General features: G+C 50.1%; 1 protein-coding gene across 5 annotated transcripts in view; it reads left to right on the plus strand.

Annotated features, from left to right (window-relative positions):
- Positions 1–14,146, plus strand: part of SLC37A3 (solute carrier family 37 member 3) — a 55,267-nt gene that overhangs the window by 13,059 nt on the left and 28,062 nt on the right. For 4 of the 5 annotated variants that reach the window (XR_010322593.1, XR_010322594.1, XM_064289646.1 and 1 more), the window contains 4 exons: positions 2,081–2,173; positions 6,361–6,444; positions 11,401–11,546; positions 12,499–12,595. Coding sequence is in view for 3 of the 5 variants with exons in the window: in XM_064289646.1 (XP_064145716.1) it covers positions 2,081–2,173; positions 6,361–6,444; positions 11,401–11,546; positions 12,499–12,595 (420 nt within the window). In the remaining 2 variants the exon portion in view is untranslated. The remainder of the gene's footprint in view (positions 1–2,080; positions 2,174–6,360; positions 6,445–11,400; positions 11,547–12,498; positions 12,596–14,146) is intronic. The other variant, XM_064289648.1, reaches the window with a different exon arrangement.

Below are 14,146 nucleotides of genomic sequence, written 5' to 3' on the forward strand. Positions count from 1 at the left end.
TTGGGTGAATTCAAGGTTGAGAAATTTGAAGGTTATTTGATTTATGTAAATAAGTTATTTAGTCAGTTACTCATTGAGTGTCTACCTTGTGTAAACACTGTAGGCATAGAGGATACCAAAAAACCTAGATGATTAAAAAAAGGAGCTTGTCCTCATGCCTCATGGAGCCTACCTTCTAGTGGGAGTGCTTTTGTACAATTTTCTGGAATTTATGTTATTAGGAACTTTTAAAAGAGGGCTAGGTCAAAACTAAAACCATTCCTGAAGACAGCTGTTCAGACAAAGATTAGACTGGGCTGTAAGACATAAAATGATACTGGTGAGGAGTGTGCTTCTTAGCTCAAGTAGACACACATGAGACTATGTGGGCAGCTCCTGTCTGGAGGTGCGATGAGAAGGCAGAGGGGGACAGGAGCTGGTTGAATGGACACGGGGTATACAGGGTGGAGAGGAGGAGTGTGCTGTCACATTGTAGAGAGAGCAGCTAGGGTCACATAACAATGGGTGTATAAGTTCACTTGAATTGTAAACTTTCACTTAAAGCACAATTTAAAAAAAAAAAAGAGGGCTAGATTTCAGATTGAGTCTCTTGATCAGAGTGGCGCAAATGGTTGAGTGCTCAACTACAAGCCAGAAGGCTGGCAGTTCAAACCCACTCAGAAGCACCTGGGAAGATGATCCTGGCAGTCTACTTCTGAAAGGCCACAGCTCTGAAAACCCTACAGGGCAGTTCTACTCTGTGCACATGGGGTGCCATGAGTTGGAATCAACTCGACGACAGCTAACAACAGCAGCAACACAGCGAATATGTCTAAATTTATCATCAACTGACTCCTTAGACTGTTTAGGATCACAAAAGTTTAAAAAATTCTTACTTTGTTGTTGTTGAAAATATACACAGCAGAACATTCACCGGTTGGACAATTCGAATCACCAGCCTTAGAGCGCAGCGTGGCCTTAGAGAGGTCGTGTATCCTAACCTCTGGCCAGTGTAGAACCCTTTCTTGGTTATAATGGAAAGACGACCATCCAGCTCTGCTGTAATACTTCTAGAGAGAAGAAAACCTACTGTTTTCTGACACAATTACATTTTTTTCCATTATTTTTCCCTCGCACGTAACATTTCATTGCTGTCTCTCTCGCCCAGCTCCCACCCAGTTTTTCACATGTTGAGCTAGAATCTTGAACACGTCATTTAGCCTTTGTGCACGTGTCTACACAATACGGCTTTACTTGATTTAACATGCCAGGTGTTGGTGAGGCCGGGCCGGGTTGTATGTGGACGTGCTTTGCAAGGTGCCGGGTGGCCTTGCCGTGTCCCTGTGAGGTGCCGGGTGGCCCTGCCATGTCCCTGTGAGGTGCCGGGTGGCCTTGCCATGTTGCTGCTATGTCGCTGCCATGTCCCTGCGAGGTGCTGGGTGGCCTTGCCATGTCGCTGCCATGTCGCTGCCATATCCCTGCGAGGTGCTGGGTGGCCCTGCTGTGTCTCTTCCATGTCCCTGCGAGGTGCCAAGTGGCCCTGCCATATCCCTGCCGTGTCCCTGTGAGGTGCTGGGTGGCCCTGCCATGTCCCTGCCATGTCCCTGCGAGGTGCCGGGTGGCCCTGCCATGTCCCTGCTGTGTCCCTGCGAGGTGCCGGGTGGCCCTGCCATGTCCCTGCGAGGTGCCAGGTGGCCCTGCCATGTCCCTGCCATGTCCCTGCGAGGTGCCGGGTGGCCCTGCCATGTTCCTGCCATGTCCCTGCCAGGTGGCAGGTGGCCCTACCATGTCCCTGCGAGGTGCCGGGTGGCCCTGCCATGTTCCTGCGAGGTGCCGGGTGGCCCTGCCATGTCCCTGCTGTGTCCCTGCGAGGTGCTGGGTGGCGCTGCCATGTCCCTGCCGTGTCCCTGCAAGGTGCCGGGTGGCCCTGCCATGTCCCTGCGAGGTGGCAGGTGGCCCTGCCGTGTCCCTGCTGTGTCCCCGCGAGGTGCCGGGTGGCCCTGCCATGTTCCTGTGAGGTGCTGGGTGGCCCTGCCATGTCCCTGCCGTGTCCCTGTGAGGTGCCGGGTGGCCCTGCTATGTCCCTGCTGTGTCCCCACAGATTTGGAGCAGCAACCGTCTGTTTCCCAGTGCAGAGGAGGCCACGCTTTTCCTAGGAACACTGGACACCATTTTTCTCTTCTCTTACGCTGTGGTAAGTTTTGAAGTTCTAGGACTTTAAGTTACGGGAAGATGTAAAATGACTCTAAAGCTTATGAAGTTTGTGCGGGATTTTGGATTTGCTGACCAAAGACAAGTTCAGTATTTTTTTTTTCTTAAAGCTCAAAAGGAGTATATTTCTTTAAGTATGTTAATTTGAAATTATATTTATTTCTCCATAATATTTTAATTAAAAATGCAAATATCCCGGCTTTTGATAAGTGGAGGTGCTGAATGTATTAAATGCTTTCATCGTTTTCATCATTTTAGTAAAGTTAAAAAAAAAAATAGGGTTGAATACTGACCCAGTTCTACAAATGAAAAGCACTATCATGTTTATTTATTCACTCATTCAGCATTCATAAAGTTTTTATTTACTCGCTATGTTCCAGTCACTGTTTCTGAGAACTACAATGATTAGCAGGACAGATAAATTCTATGTATACTTACTTATAATCCCACTGGAGTCCCTGGGCGGTGCGGATGGTTAACACGCTGGCCACTAACTGAAAGGTTAAGTTCAGTATTTCTGAAGTGTCGGTTTTGTGTGTTCAGTGAGCAAACCTTTAGTGAGTACCTCCCGTGTACAGATGCCCTTCTAGTCACTGGGAGTTCATCAGTGGGCAGCCGGATGAAAATCCCTGCCGTTATAAAGCTTATGTTCTTGGCGTAGTGACACAGGCTCTGAATGAGGAAGTTGGAGTGTGTTTGGGGGTGATCAGTGCTATGGAGAGCAGTGAGGCAGGGAAAGGGGAATGGGACGCCGGGGCGGGGCTGTCGTTCCAAGGAGGTGGTTGGGAAAGACCTCGCTAAGGACGTCTTTGAGCAAAGACCAGAAGTTGGTCAGTGACCGAACTGGAGCATCAGAGTGAGCACCGAGCAGTGGGCTCTGGTCTCGGGGCCTTGTCGCCTCTGCAAGGACATGACCCTAACTTAACCCCGTGAGATGGGAGCCCTGGGGGCCTTTGTGAGGGCAGTGACAGGGTCTGAGTTGTATACTTTGGGGAGGTACTCATGCTGCCCTGAGAGACTTGACTGAGAGTACAGAGACGGACACCACTGAGGCTGCTCCAGCGTGGAGGTAAGGAATGGCAGCCTGGGTCCAGGGCAGAAGGAATGAGGTGAGGAGAAGTAGTCAGATTTTAGTTCTGCCTTGGAGGTAGAGCCAACATACTTTTCCTTATTGAATGTGGAATAGAAGAGAAAGACAGTGAGGGCTGACTCCAGGTAGGAGACCATGGGAAGAGGGGGTCTCGGGGAAATTGATTTTGGACACGTTACATTTGAGGTGCCTGTTGTTGCCCAGTGGTGAAGAGTAGGTACTGGGTTCTGTGGGGTACCTGTTGTTGCCCAGTGGTGAAGAGTAGGTACTGAGTTGTGTGGGGTGCCTGTTGTTGCCCAGTGGTGAAGTGTAGATACTGGGTTCTCTGGGGTACCTGTTGTTGCCCAGTGGTGAAGAGTAGGTACTGGGTTCTGTGGGGTGTCTGTTGTTGCCCAGTGGTGAAGAGTAGGTACTGGGTTCTGTGGGGTGCCTGTTGTTGCCCAGTGGTGAAGAGTAGGTACTAGGTTCTGTGGGGTGTCTGTTGTTGCCCAGTGGTGAAGAGTAGGTACTGGGTTCTGTGGGGTGCCTGCTGTTGCCCAGTGGTGAAGAGTAGGTACTGGGTTCTGTGGGGTGCCTGCTGTTGCCCAGTGGTGAAGCGTAGGTACTGGGTTCTATGGGTTGTCTGTTGTTGCCCAGTGGTGAAGTGTAGATACTGGGTTCTATGGGGTGCCTGTTGTTGCCCAGTAGTGAAGTATAGATACTGGGTTCTGTGGGGTGTCTGTTGTTGCCCAGTGGTGAAGTGTAGACACTAGGTTCTCTGGGGTGCCTGTTGTTGCTCAGTGGTGAAGAGTAGGTACTGGGCTCTGTGGGGTGCCTGTTGTTGCCCAGTGGTGAAGTGTAGATACTAGGTTCTCTGGGGTGCCTGTTGTTGCTCAGTGGTGAAGAGTAGGTACTGGGTTCTCTGGGGTGCCTGTTGTTGGCCAGTGGTGAAGTGTAGATACTGGGTTCTGTGGGGTGTCTGTTGTTGCTCAGTGGTGAAGAGTAGGTACTGGGTTCTATGGGGTGTCTGTTGTTGCCCAGTGGTGAAGTGTAGATACTGGGTTCTCTGGGGTGCCTGTTGTTGGCCAATGGTGAAGAGTAGGTACTGGGTTCTGTGGGGTGTCTGTTGTTGCCCACTGATGAAGAGTAGGTACTGGGCTCTGTGGGGTGTCTGTTGTTGCCCAGTGGTGAGGAGTAGGTACTGGGTTCTGTGGGGTGCCTGTTGTTGCCCAGTGGTGAAGTGTAGATACTGGGTTCTGTGGGGTGCCTGTTGTTGCCCCAGTGGTGAAGTGTAGATACTGGGTTATATGGGTCTGCAGGTCACAGGAGATGTTCAGGCCGAAGACGCAAATTTCAGAGACCTTAGCCTGTGTGTGGTTGTTAAAGCTATCAGACAGATGAAATCATCCATAGACAGGTGAGGAGAGAGGAACGCTTTCAAGGCTGAGCCCTGGGTCTTCCAGGATTCAGAGCCAGGGGAGATGAGGCATGGGGAAGAGCCTAGATGGAGTGGAAAGGGGGGAGGGGAACCTTGGGGCTTGGGTCCTGGGAGCCGTGCTGAGATGATGATGGTCCTTCTGTGTGGGGAGGCCTTTCTCATAGTGGGCAGCCGGCATCTCTGCTGGGTTGAGATTGAGCCATGGCGCTGCTGGTGGCCATGGCTGAACTGGGCTGGGGGCAGTCTCATTTCCCACCTTTGGCACGTTTCCTGTTACGAGGAAGCCTTTTGTCAATGTCAGAGTGATGAGGAATACCGGGTGTAGATCCTAAAGTAATCTCTGAATATCTGGTATCCGTTGGGGGAACTATTAGGATATTTGGCATCTGTTGGGGGAATTATTACGACAGCTTTTCTTCAAAAAGGAGACGTACAGAGACGTTTGGAACAGACGGCAGGCCATCTAGCCTAGCTCCTCCTGGGCGTTTTCTGGGTGAAATCCCACCACACTGGTTGGGCTTTGTCTGGACCACTCTGGTGTTGGGCAGCCCTGCCACGTTAACCAGCTCTGCAGTGCTGTGTGTGGACGGGCGGGTCACCTTGTTTGAGGTTTAGTCTCTATCTGAACAGCTGTGACGCTGATTCCTGTCCAGGATTAAACAGATCAAGAAGAAAAAAGACAAGTGCCATGAAAAGCACCGATGGTAGTTCTTCTTTACGTCGAGCTGAATTTGCCTTCTGAAACTTCTAGGTATTTTGCTTTCTGGAGTAGTGCAGAGTAAATTGATTCCTCTTTATTATACAGAGCACGAGACACTGACTGGCAGCTGTATAGAATGCAGAATCTGCTCTAATGCTTTGTCCCTCTGGAGGGAGGCACAGCTTGACGATAGTTAGGAAGAGACGGTTGTCATACCAGTCACTGTCTCTGTTTTGTCTAATAGGATCAGTTTACTGGAGACACTTGGTCCTATCTGAATTCAGGTTTTTAGTCACTACATTTACTTATTTTGCATCTTTCTGGAAGAAGCTGAAGTGTGTTGCCCGGCCTCCCTTCCTGTTTCAACCCCTGGTGCACCGAGGGCAGGCGGAGGGCAGAAGGCAGAGCATTTGTACCTGCACTGAAGCCCCCTGCTGTCCCACCTGTGCTGTCAGGAAACCCAGGGGTCCTGGCGACCAGGCAGCGGCTGTGCCACCGAGCTTCCCCTCTGCTGCCTACAGGCTGGTAACTGTACCTGCATCTAATGCTCATGTAGATGGCGAACGGAGCCCCTTTGGGAAATAAGTGCCTTATAGCTGGTGTTTCGGAGGTAATCTCATCTGGGAAATGAAGGGTATTCCTGTGCCTGTTTATTGGAATGGCTAATTCCTGGTGTGTTTTTAGTCTTCTTTTAGCAGTTGGGCTGCAATGAAATCAAAGTTTGCACTGCACTGTGGTGCGTTGGTGCATAAGGCGTGTACAGGACGGTGTGCAAATGCTCCTTGTCCTTTCGTGAGGCGTTGTAGCGCTGAGTGAGATGGCCAGTCCAGGCATGAGAAGAAGATGCAACTTTAAATAATCTCAGGCTGTCTTTATTTGCCTCATTTGCTTTGGAATGCTTGTTATTTTTTTTCAAACTGTGTTAGTATTTGGAGCTGTAAAATAAAACGCTTTATTTTTCAGGGCCTTTTCATCAGCGGCATAGTTGGGGACCGGCTTAATTTACGAGGCTTCCTGTCTTTTGGCATGTGTTCTTCTGCGTTAGTGGTAAGTTGAAGTGGTACTTCTTTTTTTAAGTCAGGTATTTCAGACTCCAGGTAATTCCTCTACTTGTGTATGTGATAGAATAAAAAACATTAACCTTCTTCAGTTTCCTATTCCCTTTTCTGCCTCTTTACTCAGATGGTGCTCTGAAGTCTGATTCTTAGATCCTATCGCTTTGGGGGCTCTCTGTTTCCAGCGGGGGGGAGTCTGAACAGCTGGCGTGGCCTTCAGTGCCCTCTCTAGCCTGGTCCCCACCTCTCCCTCACTCTTCTCCACTGTGGTGCTTCACCGCCCCGCTCTAGCTGACTCAACTATATCCCATGTCCCTCATAGCCTGCTCCTGCCTTCTCCAGTCCCTCCGTTTGGCTGTGCTTCCTTCCCTGGAAGCTCACTTCCATGTCTCCGTTGTCCAGCCCAGCTTTTCCTGCCCGTCCCCTTCCCCAGTGCCTTTCTCTACTGACCTAGCACTGGGGTACTTCCCCCTCTTCTGCACATGCTTATGTCCGCATCGGCCTTGTTTTCCCTCGGGGGGCGTAGCAGAGTGGGTATGTTGTTTGGTTGCCCATGAGTTGACTCTGAGTCGTGGCGACCCCGTGTACAGAGTAGAACTGCTCCGTGGGATATTCACGGCTGTGATCTTTTGGAAGCAGACTGCCTGGTCTGTCTTCCAAGGCACCTCTGAGTGGTTTTGAACTGCCAGCCTTTTGGCTAGTAGTCTAGCGCTTAGCTTTTTGCGCTACCCAGGGACTCCTGTAGCAGGTATGGCATAGTGTGTATACAGACTTCCTGGAACTGGGTCACCTGGGTGTCAGCCCCACTTCTGCTGTTTCCCAGTGTCTGATCTTAGGCAGAGACTCGACTTCTCTGTGCCTCAGCTTCACTTGGAAAAGGGGTGTTCACCTTCCCCCGACCCAGGCAGTAGTGAAGGCTTTGTGAGTCCCTCTTGGCATGTTACATGTCATGCAGGGCAAGGCCCGTAGTTGACTCATCTTTATTTGCTCACCGGCTTCTGGTAAGGAATTTTTGTGGATCGAATGACAACATGGAGTTTAGTTAGATCTAATTAATTTTTTTTTCAATGCCTGCTCCTTGAGTTCAGGGAAAAACTTTTTTCCTTGAAATTTTGGAAATAGAAATGCTTTATTTGCAAGCTGCTCACCACATAGAAATATGTACTGTTTTAAAACACATATGTGTACTTTTTTTCATATTTAAAAAAATTGAGGTATTTTGTACACAAACTCCCCCTCTTCAGTTTATGGTTCTGAATTTTAACAGATCAGTATAGCTGTGTAACTGCCACCCCACCTCATCCCCCAGCCTCCGGCAGCCACGGCTGGTTAGCTTTCTGTCCTTATCCTTTTGCATATTCCAGAATGTCGTATAACTGGAATCATACAGCATCATGCATGCCATTTTTTTTAGATATCCTCCAAAAAGGCTTTGGCTGCGTATAGAACACCCACTCTAGCAGGATGGCTGGAAGAAGGCAGCCACGTGACGAATGCTGTTAACTTACCTAACAGATCACAAGTTCAGTGGGCTTCGCGGACACTGTTTAACTTAGTGGCTGCAGCAGTGCTGATGGTGAGCGCTCACCCAGCCCTCACTGTGTGCTGGCGCTGCTCTGACAGGCTTACCTACGTGAACTCAGTACCCTTAGACCCCTGAGACACGTCTAGTACGCCTTGCTTTACAGGCGGCTCCCCACCTTTCACACACTGTCCATCACCCCTCGCTTTGCAGGCAGCTCCCCATGTTTCCCATGCCATGTCCACGCCTCACTCTGCAGTGAGACTCTCCATGTTTCACATGCCGTGTCCAGTACAAGCAGCCCCCCACGTTTCACATGCTGTGTCCAGTACAAGCAGCTCCCTACGTTTTACAGGCCGTGTCCAGTACAAGCAGCTCCCCACATTTTACAGGCAGTGTCCAGTACAAGCAGCTCCCCACATTTTACAGGCCAAGTCCAGTACGAGCAGCTCCCCAATTTTTACAGGCCGAGTCCAGTACAAGCAGCTCCCCGCATTTTACAGGCCATGTCCAGTACAAGCAGCTCCTTACGTTTTACAGGCCAAGTCCAGTACGAGCAGCTCCCCAATTTTTACAGGCCGAGTCCAGTACAAGCAGCTCCCCGCATTTTACAGGCCATGTCCAGTACAAGCAGCTCCTTACGTTTTACAGGCCATGTCCAGTATAAGCAGCTCCCCACGTTTTACAGGCCGTGTCCAGTACAAGCAGCTCCCCACATTTTACAGGCAGTGTCCAGTACAAGCAGCTCCCCACATTTTACAGGCAGTGTCCAGTACAAGCAGCTCCCCACATTTTACATGCAATGCCCAGTACAAGCAGCTCCCCACATTTTACAGGCCGAATCCTGTACAAGCAGCTCCCCACTTTTACAGGCCGAGTCCAGTACAAGCAGCTCCCCACTTTTACAGGCCGAGTCCAGTACAAGCAGCTCCCCACGTTTTACAGGCCGTGTCCAGTACAAGCAGCTCCCCACGTTTTACAGGCCGTGTCCAGTACAAGCAGCTCCCCACGTTTTACAGGCCGTGTCCAGTACAAGCAGCTCCCCACATGTTACAGGCCAAATCCAGTAGAAGCAGCTCCGCACGTTTTACAGACTGTGTCCAGTACAAATAGTTCCCCATGTTTTACAGGCCGTGTCCAGTAGAAGCAGCTCCCCACATGTTACAGGCTGAATCCAGTAGAAGCAGCTCCCCACTTTTACAGGCCGAGTCCAGTACAAGCAGCTCCCCATGTTTTACAGGCTGTGTCCAGTACAAGCAGCTCCCCACGTTTTACAGGCCGTGTCCAGTACAAGCAGCTCCCCACGTTTTACAGGCCGTGTCCAGTACAAGCAGCTCCCCATATGTTACAGGCCAAATCCAGTAGAAGCAGCTCCCCATGTTTTACAGGCCGTGTCCAGTAGAAGCAGCTCCCCACATGTTACAGGCGGAATCCAGTAGAAGCAGCTCCCCACTTTTACAGGCCGAGTCCAGTACAAGCAGCTCCCCACGTTTTACAGGCCGAGTCCAGTACTAGCAGTTCCCCACGTTTTACAGGCCGTGTCCAGTACAAGCAGCTCTCCACGTTTTACAGGCTGTGTCCAGTACACCTTACTTTATAGAGTGGCTCCCCACGTTTCACACACCGTGTCCACTACTTAGATGGCAGTGAATCTCCTTTTTTGGAGTACATGCAAAGGGCCAGCTACAGAGTCAGGGGCTACAGGTCATTCTTCAGAGGTGCAGAGGTCTGCCAATGCTCCAGGGCACGCCGACAAATCCGGGATTGGGCAGAATAGTCTAGTGGTTGTGTCGTGGGGCTCTGGCGTCAGGCTGCTTGGGTCAAAATCCTAGCCACACCAGTTACTAGCCATGTAATTTTGGCAAGTCAGTTGCTGAGCCTCAGCTTTCTCATCTGTAAAATGGGGACAATAACAGCAGTGTCTCCCAGGACTGAGTGTAAGCGAGTGATGGGGTAAAGTGCTGAGTAAGCGAATACAGGTTCTGGGCGTAGCACATCAGTGTCACATCAGTGCCTGTCACATCTGTCACCCAGTCCCCGTCCTTGGCGTCTGTGCCCTTAGGCCACTCAAGCTGTACCCGTCCCTCCCCCCCCTGCCCTGTTCAGCAGTGGCCACTCAACAAGGCTGGCCTTCTTCGGCATTCCACAACAGTTGTGGACGTTTTAACTATAGGATTGAAGCAGTTTACAGACAAGGACATGAGAAGCGTAAGTTCTTGTGAACATGCGTATTTTAAGAGAAGAGCTTGTGAACAGCTGGCTCTCCCGTTGTTGGAATTTAGGGGGCGATTCCTTTGTGGGACCTCCCTCGCCTGTCTGGGCTGTGGTGCTCACCTCCACTCCAGGGCCCCCAGGAGAAGGCAGGTGGGGGCAGCATTGTGAGGGAGAGGCAGTTCCCTCCCTTAGGAGAGTAATTGCCCTTCTCTGGCCTCTGAGAACAGGGAGGAGAGAGGACCATTCCTAGATGACCTTCCCTACCTCCTCTCTTCTCAGTGGTCTTCGTAAGCCATGTCTGTGTCCAAGGACAGTCCCACTGAATTGGCTGAGCTCCATGAGTGAGTTTTCAGGAATGTCACCTGTAATATTCAATTTACTGGTATTTTCTAGACGTACCCATTTCTTCATTGGATGCTTTAAATTGGAGTGTATTTGAAAATTTTAGTTTGTCATTTAAAAAACTCAGTGGGCTTGGAGAAGAGCTTTAATACCTGTAATCTGTGGATGAAAATTGTGTGTCCAGTGTAACGCTGATACGTTTTGTCCGGTGTCAGCTCTGTGGTGTGGTGGTAAAGGGTGCAGAAAGAGCTACTAGGAGTTTTTAAAGAAGTCTGAATTTGGTTAAAAGGAGCTTAAATTGCAGCTGTGGTTAACAGGGTGTGATGGTCTCATGTTTCAGAAACCACACAAGGCTGTGCTGTGTCATTATGGTAAATTCTCTCTTATATTCCATAGAAAATGGGGATTGTAATGAGGACATCCAGTGCAGATGCTGTAAGACTTTAATCCCGTAGGAGGTTTTCTAGAAGTAGATTGAGTTCTTTAAGCCCTTGCTTTTGCTGGTGTAATCCTACTGAAGATTACTGCCTGATCCCAGCATGCGCACAGGTTTGCAGGCGAGCAGGTGGAGACAGATGTATAGTGAGGCTTGAACCTGTGCAGGAACTCCCAGAGGTAAAGATGCCAGTTGGAGGTGTGATATGAAGGCCACAGCTCATGGGTTTTATGTCGTTTGCCATCTCTGCCTCTCTCTTCAGTGGCCGTTTTGGCTGTCTTGCTCAATGTTGGCTCTGAGCAGGAGCATCTAAGAGCTGGCCACACGTCCTTAGCTCTGGACACTTACTGTATTCCCTGTAAGTATGGCATGTCCTTGAGTACACAGAGCTGTCTGTGCAGATGTGACACGTCCTTTCGTGTTCCCTCTCCAAGGTGTTTGTCTTCGGCACCCTCACGGAGTGGCTGCATTTCTACAACAAGTGGTTCTACTGCTCCCTGTGGATCGTCAACGGCCTGCTTCAGTCCACTGGCTGGCCCTGCGTGGTCGCGGTGATGGGCAACTGGTTTGGGAAAGCCGGGTATGCCACTCCTTCCCTTTAATGCAGCTGCTCAGAGGTTCCGTGTTACTCAGACTCTGACACTTAGACACCATCCACATCTTCCCTCCCGTTTACAGAGTTAGAGCAGCTCAGGGAGAGAAGGTTTCCAGTCAAAGCATATGGGAGATGAGATGGACCGTGGAGATTACCTTTCCTTGCGAAACCTGTTCCTGACCCTCTCCTGGCCTTACTTGGACTTGGAGTACTGCCTAAGGCAGCACGTCACAATTTTTTTCTTAGCTTACGTTCCCTTTAGAAACTCTCAGTTGCCATCTCCCCGTGTATTTTCCTGTGGGTTTCGCCTTTCACGCCTTCCTGGAGACTCAGTGATCTGGCCTAACCTTCCTACCTTGAAGATGAAGGAAACTGAGGCCAAATGTTACCCACATGGCTTGCCTGAGGGCTGAAGCGAGATGTAGATGGAGAATGATGAATGTTGGTGCTTAACTTGGACATTTTTTTTCTAACCGTCGAGTACTTATTAGGCTGCATTTGACCTTGTGTGTGTTAGTCAGATCTTTTGCCCGTTTTTAAAAAATGTTATTTTGAGGTGATTGTAGATTCATGGCTGTTCCCGCCCCCCCCCCCCCCACCGCCCCTTATTGAGTTTTGATTGTTCTTTGCTTTCTGGATACAAGTCTTTTATCAGATAAGCGATAGACAAGTGTTTTCTCCCAGTCTGTGACTTGTCTTTTTATTCTTTTTAACTGTGTCTTCCAGTGAGCCCAAAATTGGACTTTAATATTATAAACTCTTAGAGTTAAAGGAGAACTGATATTTTGTCATTTTGACGTACTTAAAAAGATCTTGAAGTAGAATGCCAATTCTTTGTCGCGTGCGTCTTCAGGGTGTAGGCCGCTTTGTGTTTGGACTGTCCCGCAGAGGCCATCTGACTCCATTGTCTTTTCTTCTGCACTGTTCTCCGTCTCAGGCGAGGAGTCATTTTTGGCCTCTGGAGTGCCTGCGCTTCTGTGGGCAACATTTTGGGAGCTTTCCTGGCTTCTTCTGTCCTGCAGTATGGTTATGAGGTAAGGGTTTTTTTTCTAACTTGATCTTGAGCATATATGGTTTGTTTAGCCCTTTTGCTGTTTTTAGAAAACAGTATCGCGGCTATCTAAAACTACCTAGAGCTGGGTCTGGGTGGGGCAATACTTGTGTTAAAACTATTAAGGGCTCATCTCCTTAAGAGCATAAAGGCACCCACCGATTGATAAGAAAAAGATCAACACAGAAGAAAGGTAAAATATTTGAATGTGTAATTCATGAAAAGGAAATAGAAATGGCTTTTAAGCATATGTAAAGATACTCAACTTTACTCTTAGCTTTTTGATTTACTCAGTAAGTATTTATTAAGCCCCTCTGTATACTCCTGGAGCCCTGGTGGCGCAGTGGTTAAGCACTTGACTGCTAACTGAAAGGTCAGCAGTTCTAACCCCGCAGTTGCTCCTCAGGGGAAGGACCTGGCAGTATGCTTTGTAAAGGTCACAGGCTTAGAAACCCTATGGGGCAGTTCTGCTCTGTCCTACAGGGTCCTATGAGTCCATGGCAAAAGTTTTTTTGGTATGCACACCTATGAGCCCTGGTGGCGCAATGGTTAGGTGCTTGGCTGCTAGCCCAAAAGGTTGGCATTTTGAACTGGCTCCATGGGAGAAAAGACTTGGCGATCTGCTCCCATAAAGATTATAGCCAAGAAACCCCTATGGGGCTGTTCTGCTCCGTCATGTGGGGTCATTATGAGTCAGCATGGACTGGATGGCACCCAGGAATGACAGCCTGCACCCCTAGGCACTGAGGAACACTCAGCAAAACAGACATCTCTGCCTTTCGGGAGCTTAGGGGTTAAGGGAGAAGTGCAGCCTTTCTGCTCCTCCTCCCGCCCCCTCCCACACCGGTGCTTTGCCCAGTGTGTGTCTCAGTGGCCGCCCGATATGTGTCCCCGTGTGTAAGCATGCCTTCTGTCTCCTGTGCCTTTACATTGGCCGCCCCATGTGTGTCCCGTGTGTAAGCAGCGCCTTCTCTGTCTCCTGTGCCTTTACAGTGGCCGTCCGATGTGTGTCCCCGTGTGTAAGCATGCCTTCTCTGTCTCCTGTGCCTTTACATTGGCCGCCCCATGTGTGTCCCCGTGTGTAAGCAGCGCCTTCTCTCTCCTGTGCCTTTACAGTGGCCGCCCCATGTGTGTCCCGTGTGTAAGCAGCGCCTTCTCTGTCTCCTGTGCCTTTACAGTGGCCGCCCCATGTGTGTCCCCGTGTGTAAGCAGCGCCTTCTCTGTCTCCTATGCCTTTACAGTGGCTGCCCGATGTGTGTCCCGTGTGTAAGCAGCGCCTTCTCTTTCTCCTGTGCTTTTACAGTGGCCGCCCGATATGTGTCCCCGTGTGTAAGCAGCGCCTTCTCTGTCTCCTGTGCCTTTACAGTGGCCGCCCGACATGTGTCCCCGTGTGTAAGCAACGCCTTCTGTGTCTCCTGTGCCTTTACAGTGGCCGCCCAATGTGTGTCCCCGTGTGTAAGCAGCGCCTTCTCTGTCTCCTGTGCTTTTACAGTGGCCGCCCGATGTGTGTCCCCGTGTGTAAGCAGCGCCTTCT

The sequence above is a fragment of the Loxodonta africana genome, chromosome 8 (genome assembly GCF_030014295.1).
Source record: "Loxodonta africana isolate mLoxAfr1 chromosome 8, mLoxAfr1.hap2, whole genome shotgun sequence".
NCBI lineage: Eukaryota > Metazoa > Chordata > Mammalia > Proboscidea > Elephantidae > Loxodonta > Loxodonta africana.